This window comes from Galeopterus variegatus, unplaced genomic scaffold (genome assembly GCF_000696425.1).
Source record: "Galeopterus variegatus unplaced genomic scaffold, G_variegatus-3.0.2 Scaffold60, whole genome shotgun sequence".
Lineage (NCBI taxonomy): Eukaryota > Metazoa > Chordata > Mammalia > Dermoptera > Cynocephalidae > Galeopterus > Galeopterus variegatus.
Window position 1 is genome coordinate 1052262 of NW_007726171.1, and position 20652 is coordinate 1072913.

At 40.7% G+C, this 20652-nt stretch overlaps 1 protein-coding gene across 1 annotated transcript in view; it reads left to right on the forward strand.

Annotated features, from left to right (window-relative positions):
* The window catches only part of PTPN11 (protein tyrosine phosphatase, non-receptor type 11), an 89281-nt gene extending 76656 nt beyond the window's left edge, over window positions 1-12625 (forward strand). Inside the window, exons 14-16 of the mRNA XM_008576242.1 lie at window positions 5108-5220; window positions 7189-7290; window positions 8501-12625. Coding sequence (XP_008574464.1) covers window positions 5108-5220; window positions 7189-7258 — 183 coding nt within the window. The 3' untranslated portion in view covers window positions 7259-7290; window positions 8501-12625. The remainder of the gene's footprint in view (window positions 1-5107; window positions 5221-7188; window positions 7291-8500) is intronic.
* The last annotated feature ends 8027 nt before the right edge of the window (window positions 12626-20652 follow it).

Consider the following 20652-nt stretch of genomic DNA (forward strand, 5'->3'; position numbering starts at 1 on the left):
GAGCGCTGCCGCGCTTCCCAAGCGGCGCACTATCCAGTGCGCCACCGGGCCGGCCCTTCTTCACATATCTTCCTTAATCTTCCTTAATCTCTTTGGTCCAATGAAGAGGCTTTTTGACAATTTGTTCATTCATTCCTGCATTAATTAAAGTAGGTTGTACTATGGGCCAGGCACTGCGCCAGGTATTGAGAACCTAAGCAGTCATGTTCCTGAAATGGGGAGAAATCCAGCAGGGCTAGAGTAGAGGGAGTTTGAAGGAGACCATGAGGTGTGATGGGTGGGATTGGAAAAGTCTGCAGAGACCAGATTTTTGTTTGGGAGGTAGCGGGGAAGAGAGGCTCACAGGGATTTTAGACTTTATTCTGAGGGAAGTGGGAAGTCATGGAGGAGTTTTTGAAGTAGGGGTGTGACATATAAAGATCCTCATTTTAAAAGAGGACCCTGGCTTGAGCATGAGTAATGGGTGGGCACCAGGCTTGAGCAGGTACAGAGGACAGTAGGAACTGCTGGTGGTTTGGACGGGGTAGGTGGAGCTGAGAGCGAGTCTGGAGAGAAGTAGAACCTAGAGGCCTTTGTAATTAGATGTGGAAGGAGTCATGGTATTTGCAGCCCTCACATCTGGACCAGTAGCCTTGTTGTTCGGTAACCCAGAGAAGAGCATTTTCATTTTACCCTCTCTTCCTGCTCTTGACTTTTGGACTTTTTGTGATTTAAGATTTAAGAATGTAATTGGAGTTCCTGCACATGGAAAGATATTTAATGCCAGATGACTGTGGAGCCTCATGGTGGATCCATCCTCACAACCTTGGCTGTGTTTCAACTGGCCAGGCCACAGAGTTATTATAAACATTGTAGGAGGCTTGGTAACCATGCTATATCCCTGAGTTTTGGTGGGATATAGATCAATTTGAGATTGTTTTCTAGGCCTCAGAAACACATTACCCTCTACCCTCCCAAAACCAAACCCAAACAAACCAAACCAACCATAATCCCTTGAGAATTTTTCTTCATCTGTAAGACAATCTGTAAGATCTTGTTCTTTCTAAATAGAAAGCTCCCATGTTTTAATGCCTTTCCTTGGGCTGCTTTGATTCATTGAGATGTACCTGTCCCATTTGTATTAATTATTCCTCATTAGAAAAATTCTTTTGTAATCATGTCATGTAGAAATATTGATTTTGATTTTCAAAAAAGTCTTGAGTAGGGAGGGGGAAATGGGGGGTTGCTGTTCAGTGGGTATGGAGTTTCAGTAACAGGATGAAAAAGTTCTAGAAATCTGCTATACAGTAATGGGTATGTAGTTAACAATACTGTACCATACATTTAAAAATTTAAGAGGGTAGATCTCATGTGTTTTGTTTTGTTATAGCCACAATTTTTAAAAAAAAGTATTGAGTAAAAAAGCATATTTACTCTTTAGTTTTTATTTATTGTATTTTTAAATTTTTATTTGAAAAAATGAGTTAGACTTTTAAACTTTAGCATAAGTTTTAAAATAATGTTCTCTGCCAATTCTTCCATTTCATATTTAATTTTAAATTGTCTCTTTCTAAAGACTTTCTTATGTAAGTCAAGATTTCGGTGCTAAAAATCTGTGGCTGTTACTCAGAGGTGATTATTCACAAGACCTTCAGTTTTAAAAAAATGTTTGTTTAAAAATTAAAATACTATGTAAACTAAACAAAACATGTTCATCTTGGATTTCTGTTTTGCAGCTTCTTCCCTAGACTATAAGTTCTGTAATGACTTCTTTATCAATTAATAAATCGGCTTGGCTGCTTTAACAGAGGCCAAATAATAGTGGTCTAAACAAGATAGAAGCTTATTTCTCTCTTACAGGCAATATGGGGGTAAGGGTTTAAAGGCAGCTCTCTTCCATAGGGTCATCTGGAGACCCAGGCATTTCTGTCTTGTCACTCTTCTGTCCTTTAGGATGTTCCCTTTCCCCCATGGTTGCAGACAGCACAAGGAAGTGAAGGGCAGGCAGCTGCCTGTTAGGGTCAGATAGTACTTAGGCTTTGCAGGCCACATATACTCTCTGTGCATGTTCTTTTTTGTTTGTTTACAACCCTTTAAAAATGTAAAAACTGTTCTTATCTGGAGGCCTTACAAAACAGGCCCTGGGCTAGATTTGTCCCACATGCCATTTTTTTGCCAACCTGTTTTATGGGCACACTTTCCCATCTGTAAAGCAGGATTAATGAAAGTATCTTTTCAAAAGGTTATTATGAGAATTAAAATGAGATAACATATTGAAATAGTGCCTGGCACAAAGTAAGTGTTTAGAAATGTTAACTGTTTTTGTTATGATTTATATCTAATTCCACCTATGAAAGAGAATTTATACATATTTCTTTTACCTCATTTTTGATAATATGAAATTTGTATAGATATAAATTTTGACATTTATATCTATAATTGCCACAGTTGTTTAGTGTAGCACTATATTTAAATCAATGCTCTAGTCCTTTTGTCATGGTCTCTGTTGCTCTGAATTCTTTGTTTTGATTTGATTATTTTGATAATGTGTCCTACTGGCTAGGTTGTATTATTAGTGGGTTTTTAAAGATGATGTTATATTCCAAGTTTTTGCACGCTTGAAAACGTCTGAACAGGTTTTGTATCTGAAGGGTAACTTAGCAGGGTATGAAATTTTGGGGTCATCTTTCTTTCTCATAGGAATTTTAGAATTATGGGGCTGTATCAAAATCTAAAAACAATTTGATTATCAACTTGCTTTTTCTGCTTGGAGATCCATGTGATTTTTCTTTTTCGTTGATGTTTGGGAGATTGATTGTACAGTTTCTTCTATGTTATGTGCCCTTTTAAAATGCAGATTCAGGTCTTTTTAAAATTTCAGAAACGTTTTCTTGCATTCTGCTTTAGAAAATTTCTTCTGTCCTATTTGTTCACTTCAGGAATTCCAGGGTTAATAATACTCCCTCCTACCCTGCCTCACCTCCAGTCTGCCTCAGCCAGGAGGGTGGGCTGGCCCTTTAGAATGTGGGACTCCCTGCTGTGGCTCTTGACACATTGTTCCTTATTTCTGCCCTGGCCTAGCTATGTTCCTGGGTCTCATTGCTGTAATGAGAAGTTTACAGCCTTTCACTTCTGTGACACTGACATTCAGGGCTTTCTTTTTCATGGGGCAGTCTGAGTGGGTATTTGTTAGGTCTGAGCTTTCTCTTCATTTTGTTCCAACTTTCACAGTTTTAAAGCAGAAGTTCTTTTTATATTTATATTTTTTATTTATGTTTTATATTTAGATTAGAGTGGTAGCATTCCCTTGTTTTATGTGTAATGGGATTTTTCACTTTTTATTAGCTGTTGTTTTGGGTGTGTTTTGAGTAAGGCATGGAAAAAGACACCTCATTGATGGATTTAAATTTCTCTTATGCTTTATGTTTTATTTTTAAATATTTTAAAAATACAGTACCACAACCCATACATAATTGATCACTTTGTTTGCCACATTTCTTTTATGTCTTTTTTCTTTTATAGAAAATATCAAGTGTAACAGGTACACTTTGACCCCCACCCCAGATCCATCCCTCATCTCCACCCCCAGAACTCCAGAGCAATCACTAGCCTTGCAGTCTCTTTTTATATTTAAAAATACAAATATAAATATCTGTGAACAGTGTATAACCTTGGTTTATATGTTGAGAATATTTGCCCAGATGGTATCATACTGTTTTATTGTTCTGCAGCTTGTGTTTTTCCACTTACCGTGATTAATGAAATCTGTTTTGATGTGCATACATTTTTTTTTTTTTTGTCTTTTTTCCGTGTCCGGCAACGGATCGCAACCCTCAGTGTTGCCCCCGTACCGGACCGGGGACCGGCAACGGGATTGCAAACCTCGGCGTTGCTCCCGCGCCTCGCTCAGCCAGTGAGCGGGAACCGGTCTGTATGTGGGATCCGAACCCTCGGGCGGGAGCGCCACCGCGCTTCCCAAGCAGCGCACTATCCAGTGCGCCACCGGGCCGGCCCGATGTGCATACATTTTGTTGTTGTTCTTATTCATTGTTGCATGTTATTTCATGATTATGGATACATCACATTTCTTTGTTCTGTCAGTGGACACTATTAAGAACAGCGCATCACAGGCCATCCTTGGACAGCTCTTTTAGGCTTATGGTGCAAGGGTTTCTCAGGAAGTAGATGTTCAGAGTTGCAAGATTAATGCCTTTTCATTTTTACTAGATACCGACTAGTTAGTACTTTTACCACTAACTAATTGTGCACCAAAGTGATGGTAACCAGTTTTCCCTCTCGCCAGCAATGAGTGAAAGTATTGCCCCTGCACATCGATATTGGACACGGCTACCCTTTCTGCTATTTGCCCTTTCCTGAGCGGTCCTGTAGTGAAGGGAGCATTATGTAATGATGTTCATTTGTTGGCATAGATTTTCAGAACTGGCTGTTTCTAGATGAATATAGGAGTAGAAAAGAGTGATAAATGTCTAATCAGGAGTCCTGCCAAATATAGTTCATTCTACATCAGAGATGAGATTATATTCCTACTAGTTTTCTTTGCCTTTTTTTCCCCTCCAGGGTATTGTTAGAGCCAAAAATAAAATAAAAATAAAGTTTAAAGGTGCTAGGGTCTTTTCCCACAATGGGGGAGAGAAGTGAGAAAGTGTATTATTGTTTCTGGTAAAAGTGCTACCATCTTTTGTACCTGTGTGCTATTTCTTCTTGGAGTAAAGTTATTTCTGGAGCTCTTCCCTGACTGTTTCCCTGAGAACTGTTCAGTATGTTGCAAATGAACTGTGAAATGATTGGATGCTAATGTGGCAATCAAAGTATAAAATCGCTCAGCTCAGAAACAGGTACATTTGGTTCAATACCGTAAGTTGTTTATGCGTGACTCTCTGTGCTTTTGAATTCTTGGTTCAAAAGTACTTTTCACCTATAAGGTGTATTTACATTGAGTAGTTCCCTAATGGTTTGGTCAACATATCAGTATTCTCAAAGGTCTGCCTGTCTGTCTCTCTTTCTTTTTTTACTTTTTTGGTGGTGGTGGGGTGTGAAATATTTTTTTGCTTCTTTATTCCTTTAAAAAAGTCACAGTCCCTCATATATGCACTCTTCCAACTTTCAGAAAAGCAAGAGGAAAGGGCATGAATATACAAATATTAAGTATTCACTAGCGGACCAGACAAGTGGAGATCAGAGTCCCCTCCCACCTTGTACCCCAACGCCATCCTGTGCAGAGTAAGTAGTGATAAAGGAAAAATTTTTTTTTTAACCTCAGCATATTTCTTTAAAAAGACTTTAAACAAAAAATAAGTCTTGGCAGCAGATGCCTTTCATTGGTTCACATTATTGTTGCCCAGTGATTACTGTATCCGTGACTGGTGTTAAGGATTGAGTTGAGCAAATTTTTAATTTTCCTAAATGGAAGGCTGATTGCTATGCTGGCTAGGATAGTTATATGGGATTATATATACTTATACTTATTATAGGATACTTATATGGTATTATAAGTACATCAAGTGGTGGTTCTCCAAGAAGAATCTAATTTTTATTTTGATGGGGTAGGGATTGTTGCAGAAGCAGTTATCATTCCTTATGATGTGTTAAGACTCTTTGTTAAATAAAAGTAAGTAAATTGACCATTAATGTGTCAGCACAACCATAATCTGCTAGTTTTCCACCAGTCAACAGAAGTCTACTTTGCATGTTTAAACCAGGGGTCGGCAAACTACAGCCTGCAGGTAGATCTGGGCCATGGCCTACTTTTGTATGGCCCATGAATGGTTTATAAAGGGTTGTAAAAAACAAAACCAAAAGCAAACCCAAAGAATAGTATGACAGAGACTGTGTTTGGCCTACAGAGCCTAAAATATTTACTCTCTGATCCTTTCTGGAAAAACATTGCTGACTTCTTGTTTAAACTCTTTATTTTATTTATTTATTTATTTATTTTTGGCGGTTGGCCAGGGTGGGAATCTGAACCCTTGATCTTGGTAAAACACCACACTCTAAACCACCTGAGCTTACTGGCCAGCTCCTCCTTGTATAAATTAAAACATGATAGGAAAACATTTGTTAAATTGATTGTGAATAGCAATTGTAAGTCATTATTTTTCTATGTTTGTAAAGTCACTCTCTAGTATAACATTTACTTTTTATTTTCTCCTAAGAGTCTTATCTCTATTTGCTTCTGATGTGGCTTTTTAAACCCCTGCTGATTTTAATATTCTATACGAACATTTTAGTTAGCATATATGAGGCTTGTATTCACATCCGCTTTCTATTTAACATTGAAATGAAATTATATAGAGAAGTATTCTCTCCTCTAAGTTGCCTCTTCCTTCTGCCTGCTTCTTTTCTTTCCCAGTGGACTGACTGGGAAAGTTGATATTTTAAATTGCTATCTGCAGTAATTTGCAGTGGAACCAGAATGTCAAGGCTCTGAGTGAGTCCTTGCCAGAAAGCTTTCCCCTCATGATAGCATAACAGAATCAGCTCTGATGACTCCCTTATTACCAGTGGCATGTCTGTGACTGACAGGCTCTCTGTCCCTTCACGACATCTCCCCTGTACGGTACAGAACCAGAATACCCCAGCCCCGGAGCCCCTCTTAGGCTGGCATTCACAGTGGCTGGGTTCCTCATCCTCCCAGACTGGTCTGACCGCCCCGCCCTGCTCAGTAGAAAGAAGTCTGGCTTCTTTGATGTGTCGGCCTCCCATCCTAGGTCCCTAAACCGTCCATTGCCCTTCACGTAACCTGAGCTGAGGCTAAGTGCATCTCTAATCACTACCTGCTTCTCCTACATTTCCTCTTTTTGGAACTTTTGCCTGTTCAGATTCCTCTGCTGGAAATTAATGTGATTCTTTTGTATATGTACGTGTCCTATCCCCCTTCATGGTCTAACTCAAATGTCTCATCCTGCAGGCCTCCCTTTTTCTGCCCACCTAGAAAAAACAACCTGTTTTCCCCCAACGTAGGCAGAGCACAGGGATTTGAGGCTCTTATTTCACTTTTAACTTCATAATTATATTGTTGTATGTTCATGTCTTATAACCCTGCTGAGATGTCAACTCCTGGGGGCAGGAACTGTGTCTGCACCATATCTGGTTTCCAAAGAATGTAGAATGTGCTTTTTAAATACTGTGTAAGCTTAAACAGCTCGGTCTGCATATTCGTAAATGTCTTCCTTTTTCTTTTCTCTGCAGAATGAGAGAGGATAATGCTAGAGTCTATGAAAATGTGGGCTTGATGCAGCAGCAGAAAAGTTTCAGATGAGAAGACCCGCCAAAACTTCAGCACAGAAATAGGTATTTAAATGCAAGTGCTTTATTGGTTAATTGTTTATAAATTTGTGGTATTTTTAAGCAGGTAAATAATTTGTGAATGTTTCAGCAAAGTGTACCATAAATGAGTTTAATAAACCAGCCTCTTTTTCCTCTCCCTATACTTCTTTTTCCAAGCTGGATTTAGTTTAGAGTTCATTACACTTGATCCTAACCTGTAGTGGATTGAATTATGTCCCCCCAAAACTCACTGAAGCTTAAATTGTGTTCCCCAGGTTTTATGTATTAGAAACTTAGCCCCCACTGTGACTGTTAAGAGGGTGGAAAATCCTACTATGGTAATTGAAAGGTGGAGCCTTGAAGAGGTGATTAGATTATAGGATCATGCCATAGTGAATGGATTAAAAATGGTGGTCAGGGGCATGGTTCTGAGAGCTTTAAAAGAAGAGAGAAGAGAGTCTTTCTCTCTCTCTGCTTCCACCATCTTACAATGTGAGACCCTTGGGTCACTGTTGCCATCACCAGCTGGACTTAGGACTTCCCAGCCTTAGAAACTGTAAGCAATAATTTCATTTTCTTTATAAATCACCCAGTTTCAGGTATTTTGTTACAAGCAACAAAAATGGACTAATACATAACCTAAAGGCCACGAAGCGATAGTGCAGAGTTCATTAAGCATTAAAATCAAATGCAGAAATAATTCTGCAAGGGGCAAAGCTAGCACTTATTCCAGAGAAACGATTGCTTAGTGGTGAAGAACAGGTATCACCATTCCTGCAATTTTTATTAGAGTTGGTTAACCCAGGCTGTGCTAGGGGATGATCTGTAGGGATCTGGGAAGCATCTGGGCATGGCACTGAGTGGTTAGGAGTCAGGATACCTGAATTGTCATCCCAGTTGGCATCAGGCTGGCTACGAGACACGGGTGGTGGACTCTCCTGGCCCCCGACTGGATCAACTCCACATCCCCTCTACCACTGCTGCTTGGAATTCATCTCCCTTATATGTCTCTGTCAATTATTTACTCTTGTCTATTACTTTTTTAGCCTGTGACCCAGTATGCGATATATGGTCTAATGATAAGCTAGAAACTCATAGTGTTAGTATTTCATGTTGAAATTTTCATTTCAATAGGTAGTATATTTAAAAGTTTTAAGTCTACTTTAAAAGTTTAATGTTTTGTCAAGCTTTTAAATGTGCACTCCTTAAAAATTCTAACTTATTTCCTCCCCAGATGTGAAACTTCACCCTCTCCCTAAAAAGATCAAGAACAGATGCAAGAACATTTATGTGAAGAATTAATTTGGATTTGGAAGGCTTGCATTGTGGTTGGCTACCTTTTGATGAGCAAAATTTGAAACTATTTAAAGACCACTGTATTTTAACTCAACAATACCTGATTTCCAATTACTCATTTCCTCAGATAAGAAGAAATCATTTCTACAATGTAGACAAATGTTATATTTTATAGAATTTTGTTTTAAATTGAGGAAGCAATTGTGCTCTATATTTTGCAGATTATGGGTATTCAAATTATAGTCAAGGAACTTTTGTTTGTTTTAAATAACCTTAACCAATTTAATTTTTTTTCTCTTAGGATGATAGTGCACTTGTAAGAAGAAATATTTGGGAAAATTAAGTAACAACCCTGGAGAAATGAGAACAATTTCATTTATCATTGCTTATCCAGTAGTGGATAATTCATTTTGATGGTTTTTTTTTTTTTTTTTTTTTTGGCTAAATGATCTTTAAGCCAGCGTCTGAGACTGTCAGAAGCTGACTGTCTACCTTTGCATTGCCATTAAAATGTCATGGAGAAAAAATCATGGAAATTTATGAATTAGGATAAGAGGTGTTTTCTTCTTAGCAGATGACCAATTACATTCAGCTGTTGACTGAGAAGGTTATGGTAGGAAAATATTTGCCATATTTTCTTTGTATTTGAATAATTGTCTTATATTTAGAAAAAAGGCATCTACTGATGACCAGTGTTTTGGTTATCAAATGTTGCTGACAAACCACCCCAAAACATTTTGGCCAAAAACAATAACTCCCCCACTCCCATCCCACTATTTAATAACTGGGCTCAGCTGAGCTGTTCTTCTGCTGGTCTTGCCGGTGGTCACTCATGTGGTCGGCAGGTTGGCTGAGACACTGGGATGGCTAGACTTCTCTCTCTGCATGCAGTCTTCAGGGGTCTCTCCTCCACCACATGGTCTCTCTGAGAGGCCTCACCAGCAGGATAGCTAGACCTCTTACGTGGCAGCTCAGAGCTCTCAAGAGCTCAAAAGCAGAAGTAGCTAGGATTTCTTATGATGTAAGCCTGGAACTGTTGCAGCCTCCCTTCTATGGCCCTCTACTGATTAAACAAGTCACAGGCCCAGCCCAGATTCAAGAAGAGGGCATAAAGTGGAGGTGCACTTCATTGGTGGCCCCCAGTCTAACAGACTGTCACAACCAGTGCCATGGAGAACCAACTATCGTTAGCAAAAGTAGAAGCTGCTAGTGACTTTGGGAAGCTGAAGCTGCTTCTAGTAGCTGGTATAAGCAGATAGTCAGACTGAGAAATAAAGAGGGGACCTTCAAGAAGCTTCCTGAACCAGTTCTGCCAGCTCCAAGCATATTTTCTGAACCATTACTTGGGAAAACTGGTCACGTAAGGATGGATGTGTTTAGAGGCACAGAGCATTTGAAAGCACAACCACCCCATCATTGTTGTAACCCCAGACTGTGGTGAATGTGATGCTTTCTTAATACCACTGGTTTTTAGTCAGGCCTCACACCCATAGATGCAGTTAGGCTACAGTGAGAAGGAACAGTCCTAAGAAGGCCTCCCATCAGATTGAATGAGCTCGTTTTTGTTTTATCCAAGCAGTGAGATTTGCTAGTGTTCTACCTTAAGTGCCTTCTCTAAAGACATCCCTCTTTGCCTGTGTGTTGAATCATCATTCAGTGAGTATATTTCAATTAAAGTATCATTGGTTGACTTTTGTAATGATAATAAAATGCTAGGGCAACTTAGCATTTTATTTATGAAATCATGTTCTCCTTACTCAGATTCTCTTGCTTTGGCTTCTGAAAGGAAGGACTAGATCCAGCCATGGTAACAGTTCCTTTCTGTGGTCTTTTACCCCTTGAAACCCTGAGATAGTTTGGGGAGCTCAGTGGCTGCCATTTTCATAGACAGAATGTACATTGACCCTCTTCCCCCAATATCCATTGAACTTAGAATTGCTTCAGAACACAGTTGTGACCTGAACATATTACTTATTAGGGGAATGTAATGACTGCTCTCTTCTTGTCAAGCCTGTAAAGGAAGAGATTCCAGTTCATTATTGGCAACAAGGATCTTGTATCCTGTTCTTTTTATTACATTGTCCCATCGAATTGTTCTCCATTTTGATTCGATTTTGTGGTAATATTTTGACTCTGGACTTTGGGGACAAATTCTTTCACCAGCATACAAAGGTTTGATTGTACAAATATATCTGCTGCATTAACGTCTCTGCCTGTAGCTTAAGATCGGTTGTTTCTGCACTTGGGACAGAAATACCTAATGTTGGCTTGCTTTGTTACAGGACATTGATTTCGTTTAGATTTCCCTCCACAACATCAGCAAACTATCATGTTGTTATGTAAACTTATGCTAAGACAAAATTTATAATATGAGGGTACTTCAAAAAGTTCATGGGAAGATATGTATTATCTTTCAATTCTATTTTTCCATGAACTTTTTGAAGTATCCTCGTAGTCCCTAGGTTGCTAAGGTTTGCGGTGTGTTTGGTAAAAGGTGATTGCAGGTTCTCAGATGAGGTTACTCTACATGGGATGGAGTCAGGCAGAGGGGCTGGAAGATGTGGGGAGCTCAAGGTACAGGTTTAAAAATATAGTGGAAATGAAAGTTCCAAAGAGGTGGTTTCTGAGGAAGTCAAAGGGCCCAGGGCCAGAGCCGTCAGTAATAGGTGAATCAAGGTACCTGGAAAACAGGTGTGATAGTTACACACATGCAGTCTACTTCTGGGTTGCTGGTAGACATTAAATATGCACAATATCCCGTAGCTGGCTGAGTATTTAAAAATTGTAAGCATAGGATTTTATATTTGGGGTGAAGGAATTATCTGGCATGTGGTATTGGGGTTTTTAAAAAGCCAAGTTTCAGAGACTTAATAGCTTTTTTCAAAAAATTAAAAGGCACTTTCTGTTCGGTGCGTGGCCCTCCTGAAACTTATGGTCATCTCTCCCATTGAAATCAATGACTTTTCAAAATGGCTAAGTAGGGATGAGAAAATATAGGTAGGACTGTTTTGGTGTCTGCATTCTTTACAGAACCCAGTTGCTTTGGAACAGCCAAGAAAATGGCTAAGATTATTTTTAGGGGTTATTTTACTGGAGATTTTAAGAACTAATATAATGTCTTGGGTTATTTCTAGGTCAGGGGAACGTGGAAAGATATGCAATTGTGAAGTGTTTTGTTGTAGATTAGTAATCCATAAAGGAAACTTAGACTGTAGACATAAATACAAACCCAGTACAGTTTTTTGTTTTCTGTATGTTGTTGGGGGAATAAAGTTTTATATAGCAAGCACATGGCCTCCCTGATTTCAAGACACCTTTTTAGGATCTGTATTAGCCCTTTTGTTGAAATCTTTTTCCTTCTTACCCTTGAAAAATAAGTTCCAAAATATAGTTTATTGTATCTTCCATCACTAAAAAGTTTGTTCCTTTTTCACTATGGGCAGTTCACACAAGGCAAAAGTATTAAACAGTTGGTTTTAGTGTGTTGTATAACTTTGCTGTATATCAAACTAATTTTACAAGTTTTCATCCTAAACCTCAAATCATGTAATTAATAATTTGCCTGTTTATTTATGACTTAATTGTGATACTTTTATTAATAAAAGCTAATGGAAAAGGATCCTTTATTAAGCTGATGACTAGACCTACAATTAATTTTCCTGCAGTATATGAAGAAGTATTGTACCAGAGTATTAAAAGTTATGTAATATTTTATTGATAAATCTATCCTTTAAAAGGAATACGTTTTAGGATGTCATCATTTTGATGTGAATCATGTAAATGTTGATAATATGCTGTTTATTATACATTTAGTGTTTCAAGAGATTCACTTAATTGCCTTTTTGCCCACGTGTATTATGTAGTCTATTTACAATTGTTTTTAAAAATGACATTAAATAATAGTTTATGTAGAGAAACATTAGTGGATATTGTCTCCCCACCTGTATTTATGGGTGTTAGTTCAACTGCTTTGCTAGTTGCAAAGCTGTATTATCAGAGTAAAAGTGTATTTGTAAACTGTATGGGAACTAAAAATTAGGAATAAAACCATTTTCTTATATTATGGTATTTGTCATTTACTTCATCAGAAATGTCCAGGAAAAAATGGGACTGTAGGTCACTCAACTTCTCACACTGGCAAAATGCTGACATTTAGCAGCTCTAATCTAGAAGGTGACTTGGAGTATAGGCTAAATTCATCAGTTCCTCAGGAATTCATTGTGCGTGTACTCTAGGCGTAGCTTTAGTAGACAGGGAATTCTATTTGGATGAATTTAAGAGTAAAGAGTAAAAAGTATGTCTGTGTAAAATATACAGGAAGTCATTAGAAAACACAGAGAACTGAATGTAAATAGTATTGGGTGGGGATATGAAGTAAAGGTATGGTAAGGGAGGCTTATAAGAGGAGTAAATTATGTGCTATAGGGCATATATAGCTCTTCCCTTTATTTATTTATTTATTTATTTTTTGGCAGCTGATCAGTATGGGGATCTGAACCCTTGACCTTGGTGTTACAATACCATGCTCTAGCCAGCAGAGCTAACTGGCCAGCTAGCTCTTTCCTTTAGAGTAGGTTTAGGCCACATACAAACAAGGTCATCTTTTTTGACAATGTGCATTGGAATGGGCAGAAAGAAAGCATTTTATAAATAACAAAACAGGTTATTAGTTTTCTATTGTAAATATAAGGAGTAGTTTGGATTACTTATTTACGCTGTAAAATACTATGACTCTCCTCTCAGTCTTAACTGAGTTGTTTAATGTATGTTTTTTTTTTTTTTTTTTCCTTTTTGTCTCTTTTTCCTTGTCCGGCAATGGATCGCAACCCTCAGTGTCGCGCCCGTACTGGACTGGGACCGGCAACGGGATCGCAACCCTCGGTGCTGCGCCCGCACCTCGCTCAGCCAGTGAGCGGGAACCGGTCTGTATGTGGGATCCGAACCCTCGGCGGGAGCGCCTCTGCGCTCCCAAGCGGCGCACTGTAGCAGTGTGCCACTGGGCCGGCCCTTAATGTATGTTTTCATAATTCAGTTTAGTTGGTTAGACCAGTCACCTATCCATTCGAAAAATACAGAGCACACTTGAAATGACAGGCACTGCACCTCTGTACTGGGATGAGCTGTGACCCACATAATTTGACACAGTGGCTGTCTACCTGGGGAGCTCGGCCTTGCTCAAGTCAGAAGGCAGTCACTTGTCCTTGGAATAGCCCTACTGAATATGCCTGTGGCCAAGACACAAAACAGAAATTAGATGATTAACTCCAGATGGGATGAGAGTCATGAAGAGGGGCTAAGGGTTTGGATCGCAGGGGAACATAACTTTCTACAGGGGGACCTCTACTGGGTTTTCAAACCTTGGTACTGTTTGTTGTTTCTCTTCTGGAGTTTCAGAAGAGGTGCTGTATACACTGTTGGCCTGGAGACTGCGAAATCTTGTCGTAGACATGCCACGAAAGGAACTTCTAGTTTTATAGTTCCTACTCACAAGAAAAATCCCCAAGAAAATGTGAAGATTAAAGCAAAGCAGGAATCCCCATAGCAAATCAATTGTAGACAGAGAACTAAGGGTTTATTCATCTTGGTCATGCTCCTGATGAAAGCACCAGCTTTTGGGTCATATTACGTACATGCTTTGCATCCATCTGTTCTCTTTGACTCTATGAGGGGTAGTAAAAAGGGGACTGTGACCGCAAGTGAACGGTTTTATTGCAGGGGCTATTTTTTATCCCCCTAGGAACTAGCTAAGTTTCCAAACCCTGGATTTGCAAAATGATAATGAGCCAAAAATAGAGATTTGTTGTTTTATCAGCGGTAACAGCTACCCATGAGTTGATATTCATGTCAGTTGAGATCAGATCATTTAAATACCCAAATATCATCGTCATATACACTATAGCTGCTAAAATAAGGCTTATAAGAAAGCAATTCTGTACTGCAAGACCAGTGGGCAGTTTATGGACAAGGGAGTTGTATGTGATGCTCAGACTTGAGATCATTTTTACCTGGTAAGAGCGTAGTTATACTGAACTGAAAAGAATTTGTTTGGGCTTCAAATTCTCTTCCATATGGCAAAGGTTAAATCCCACTAGGGATTAGGCATTGAGGAACAGATGAATAAAACAGATCTGCTTTCAAGGAGCTCATTGTGGTCAGGCAGACATGCACGCACAGACATTTGCCATTCAGTTGGAGTAGGCAGTAATAGTATTAAACTGATGGTTGGATAGAGGAGTGAATTATACAGGGGTAAGAATTCAGAGGAGGGGTCACTTGAACTTGACCAGTGGGGAAACTGTGTGTGTGTGTGTGTGTGGAAATAGAGATAGATTCTAGGCTGGAGTAATTGTCCTCTTATTTTCTTGTGGGTTCAGTCAAGGCCAGGTTCCTCTCTGGATCATTCTAGAAATGAATTTGCAAGGCAAATAGTTGTTTCTCTGTTCAACTCTTGCTTCCTCATTTACCTCTGAAGAGGGACTCTTATGACACAGAAGGAAGACCTTTCTAGCACTCTTGGATACATTTTGCAACAATGTAGTACATATTTTAATGTTTCCATTCTAGATCCCTGCATCTATTCACTGCATTCGGGGTTCAGCTCTTGGTGAAATTTGTTGACTAAAATCACTATTTTGGATAATCTAGGCTAGTTTTGCTAGAATTTCCTAGTATAATTTAGAGTGTACATTATGATTTGCAACGAGTAAATTCTTTCTGAATATTATCATTACTGAGATCACTTTTTTCAAGAGAAAAATCAGGTTCCACAAAGAGGATTTTTTTTTTTTGAGGGGGGATTGTATGTGTTTTCATAAAATTTTGCAATTTGTTTAAATCCAAAAAGTTACATTGCAGATTATTTTTACATTTGGTGAAGTTCTTTTATTAAGAAAGATAACATAATACTCAATCAGGACTATCCTAAAAAATTCAGGTGGTCTAGGCCCTGAATTTTAGCACTTCTGCAGAATGTTATATTCCAAGTGATGGTATTTGAATTTGGTTTCCTGATTTAGTCTTACATGTTTACATTTGTTTTCAATTTTTCTTTTATTGTGGTACAATATATATACATAGCAAAATTTACCACTTTGACCATTTTTTTTTTTTTTTTCCTTTTTGTCTTTTTTCGTGTCCGGCAACAGATCGCAACCCTCAGTGTCACGCCCGTACCGGACCGGACCGGCAACAGGATTGCAGCCCTCGGCGTTGCACCCACACCTCGCTCAGCCAGTGAGCGGGAACCGGTCTGTATGTGGGATCCGAACCCTTGGCGGGAGCGCCTCCGCACTCCCAAGCGGCGCACTGTAGCAGTGCGCCACCGGGCCGGGCCCACTTTGACCATTTTTAAGTGTATAGTTCAGTGGCATTAATACATTCAAATAGTTGTGCAGTGATCACCCTGTCCATCTCCAGAACTTTTTCACTGTCCTGAACTGGAGCTCTGTACCCATTAAACAATTGTTTTTAAGGTCCCCCTCCCCGCCAGCCTTTTCAATTTTTGCGTAATTTTTGAATAGGTAATACATTCACTTAGAACAAAATATAAAAGGTTCAAAAGAGCATACAGTGGAAAATCTCTCGTCCCTGACTCCAATCAATAGTGTACACCTGGGTACCATGAGCAGCTATGAACATATGTCCCACATAAAAGTGCTGGTTGCAAGGGTTTTACATATGTCAAGTGGATAGATAATGCAGAATTGTCCTCTAATGAGGCTGAACCTGGTCATACCTCCGCCAGCCTGTTTCCTCGCACTTTTATCCACTTAGCATGTCATCAAGATTTTACATCCTTTTCAATCTGATAGGTGAAAAGTGGTAGTTCAGTGTAACTAAGTTTGCGTTTCTCTTCAAAATGAGGCTGAGCATCTTTTCCTGTGCTTTGTATATGCTTTTCTGTGAAGTCTATGTCTCTTGACATTTTTTTCTATTGAGTTCTGGGTCTGTCTTGTTTTGTTTTTTTTTTGCGGCTTGCTGGTATGGGGATCTGAATCTTTGGTGTTACCACTACCATGATCTAACCAAGTGAGCTAACTGGCCAGCGCCGGGGTCTGCCTTGTTTTGAGTTTAGGAATAAAGATATTTAATTCTTTACAACTAACTGACATGACTGGACCTATTGAGTCACCAGGATCAATTTAAATAAGGTGCTTTTTAGGTGCGGGTGGGATAGATACACCTGTGTGTGAGTTGCCGTTTTGGTTGTGCTTTGATTATATTCTCAGTGGGGATGAGAATAATCTGAGAAAGACATTCTTGGCACTCTCAGGATGCTGAAGCCCTGTGCCAGCCACCACTGAGACTTAGCTATCCCGGCTAGTGAGTTGAAAATTATTTCAGATTTTCTCTCATATTCAAAAGTACCAAACAATATGTATGTGTGCACACTTTTGAGTCAACCACTTTTTAATGAGGACAGTGAGCCAGGCATTGTGCTAGGTGCTGTGGAGAATACAAAATAAGTATCTGCCTTAAGCCCTGTCTTACAGGACTTTATGGCCCATTTAGGCAGAGAAGACACACACAGGCTGAATACGAGATGGAAAATAAAACAGTTGCGGAGGAGACCTGGATTAAGACTAGGGGAATAGAAGGAATGATAATGCCTATCATTTAGTAAATGATGATTACATGCCAAACACTATCAGCAGGTTTAGACAGATTATTTCTAAACCTGAAAGGTGAGTCCTCTCTGCTATGTGTTCTGCTCACTGTATAGCATGATGCCTGGGCAGCAGGTGCTCAGTAGTTGTGGCATGTCCATTTTACAGATGAGTAAACTGAGGTTCAGGGACATTACTGACTTATCTAAGGTCCTACTCACCAAGTAAATGGGGGAGCTAGAATTTGAGCCCAGATGGCTCTGTGACCCCCAAGTCCATGCTCTCTGCTTTCGCCACACTGACCGCTGAGGAATCCAGGGAGAGAGTGGGGACCTGAGTGAGGACTTTCCTTTTGACTGGGGTTGGGGAGAGGAGCGAGGAAGAGTAGGAGACCATTCCCAGAGATGTAGGCAAGGCAGGCAAAACCGCAGCACAGAGAAGTGCATGATTTGGGAGTGGGGATGGGGAAGAATTCAACTTGGCTGGAGCAGAGGGTGCCTGAAGGGCGGGAATGGGAGACGAGATGATCAGCAGCCTGGGACCATGAACAGAGGAGGCTGGACGTTTTTTTTTTTTTTTTTTTAACGTAAATTGGATAACTATTTTCTTTGTCTCTTTTTGGAGACTGGCTGGTACAGGGATGGAACCCTGACCTTGGTGTTATCAGCACCATGCTCTAACCTATTGAGTTAGCTGGCCAGCCCTACTATTTTCTTTTAAACAGAATTATTGAGACGTACTTCACATCCCATACAATTCACCAATTCAAAGTGAATGAAATGGTTTTTCGTATAATCACAGGTATGTGGAACCGTAGTCAAGTCTAGAACATTTCCATCACCCCAAAAGAAACCCTGTTCCCTTTATCTATCACTCCCCAGCTCCCCTGGCTCTCCTATTCCTAAGCAAAACTTTTTAAAAATAAAAATGTGTGTTTAAGTCATAAAATTACAGGAGACCGTCCCCAACTGTCTTAGGTCAGCTTCTGTAGAAGTGGGGCCTGTGAGGGGGGCTTGGGGCAAGTGATTTACTGAGGGGGTTCTCAGGAGAAGGGGAGTGAGGGGAGTGGAGGGGCAGGGAAAAGCTGAGCCTAGAGGTGGTCTCGGGTGGATTCGGCTTATCCAGGAGGGCTCTGGAGCACAAAGCACGCTAGGAGTTGGTGCTATCTAGAGGCAAGCTGGTCACTGTCTGTGGACCGCCCCCTGGTGAAGTCACTTCTTTGAAGGGAGTGGCTGGGAGCTGGGAGCAGTCACCTCCAGTGCTGGGGACGGGCGCACCAGCCCATGAAGGGTGACCGGGATGGGCACTCAGTGTTTACTACACCATGACCCCACAGGCGTTGAGGCCAGAAACACAAGGTTGACCTTGACTCCTCTCTTCCTACCACAATCCGGCCTCTGCTTGTCTAACCCACCAGCCAGATCTGTCCACTCTCCTGCCAAAATCTATAGCCCCAGTCTACCGCTTCTCCCTGCCTCTACTACCACCACCCTACTCTAGCTGCTGTGATTTCTGAAGGTCAAGGAGGGTACACAACAGTGTTGCTGGAACCTGGTGAGAGCTCAAGTGGCCTCCACATTTACACTCATGCCCCACTCCTGCCATTGTCCCCACAGAGGTGTCTGCCAACAGGTGCGTAAGATTCCACGGCTCCCTGTTCTCTAGAATGAAATCCAAATTCCTACTGGCCTTCTGGAGTGGACAGAACTTGACTGTGTGGGACTCTCCTGCATATTTTAGCATTTTTTGCATCTGGGCCTCTACCCAGTAAATGTCAACTGTGTCCATAGTCACTGTAACAACCATAAGCATCCCAAACATTACCAAATTCCCATCGGGGGGCATCAGTATTTCCCCTGGCTGAGAAGCGTTGTGTGATGCTCTGGCTTCCGTCTGTGCCTCCTACCTCGTTGTGTGGTCATTCATTCAACAAAAGGATGGGGACTTTGCCTTGTTTATTGTTGCATCCCCAGTGCCTTGAAAAGTGCCTGGCCCAGGGTAGGTGCTCAATAAATGTCTGTGGAATGGAGCAGTGGGTGGGTGAATAGATGAGGGAATGGTGCCATTACCGAGAAGTCAGCTGTGTGAGGATCTGGAGGGAGAGCATCTTAGGAAAGAGGAGCAGCATGTGCAAATGTCCTGCTGCTGCAGGAATCAGCTCGGCACATTTGAGGACTTGACTATCAAGAGGAAGAGCAGATTTGGGGAGAGCTGAAAGTCTTGAACATTCTAAAGTTGTACCTGAGGTGCCTAGATATATCTGCCAGGATCCAGGAAGAAAAGGAAGTCCACTCGCAAGGGCTGAACTGTGGGAATGTAAAGAAGGGACTGCTCACGTAGGTGTCAGCAGGGTTCAGGGAGGCCATGTGGGATGGTGAAGCACCAGGGACTCGTATCAGTAGGAAACTTGGTAGTGCCTGTTTGAGTCTCTACTTAGTGCTGTAACAAAGGACCACAGACTTACTGGCTTAAAACAACAAACATTATCTTATAGCTCTGGAGGTCTTAATGTTTATCCCCTCCAAAGCTTGCATGGAAGCTTGATTCCTGATGTGGCAGTGTTGACAGGTGGGGCCTTTAAGAGGTGATTGGATCATGAGGACTGTGCTCTCATGAGTGGATTAATACATTGATGGAGTAATGGATTAATAGTTTAATGGGTTGTCATGGGTGTGGACTGGTGGCTTTATAAGCACAGCGGGTGAGCATGTTAATATACACTCTTCCCCTTTCTTGCCCTGTGATACCCTGTGTTGACACAGGACTCTGTATAGTCCCCACCAAGAAGAAGGCCCTCACCAGATGTGCCTCCTGGATCTTGGACATCCCAGGCTCCAAAACTGTAAAATAATTTTCATTTTGTTATAAATTATCAAGTTTCTGGTATTCAGTCATAAGCAACAGAAAAGGGACTAACACATAACACAGGAGGTCAGAAATCTGAAATGAGTCTCTCTGGGCTAAAGTCAAGGTGTTAGTAGCGCTGCATTCCTTCTGGAGGCTCCAGGGGAGAATCCAGTCCCTTGCCTATTCCAGCTTCTAGAAGCTGCCCACATTCCTCATCTTGTAGCTCCTTCCTCCATCTTCAAAGCCAGCAATGGCCGCTGAAGTCTTCCTCACACCACATTTCTAGACACTTCTGGTCCCTCTTTCACTTATAAAGACCCTGATGATGACATTGGGTCTACCCAGATAATCCACAATAATCTCCCCATCTCAAGATCCTTAATTTAATCCCATCTGCAAAGTCCCTTTTGCCATGTAAAGTAACGTATCCATAGGTTCCAGGGATTAGCATGGTGGACATCTTTGGGGGCTCATTATTCTGCCTTAGCCCTCAAGGGTACAGGGATAGGGGAACATGTGCCTGGAACCTGGAAACATCTGGGTCCGTGGAGAAGAACTTGCCAGCTGGAGCTGCAGGCTCAGAAAGACTCAGCAGGGAGGGAAGAAAAAACCTGGTACTCTCTCCTCCCTCCCTCTG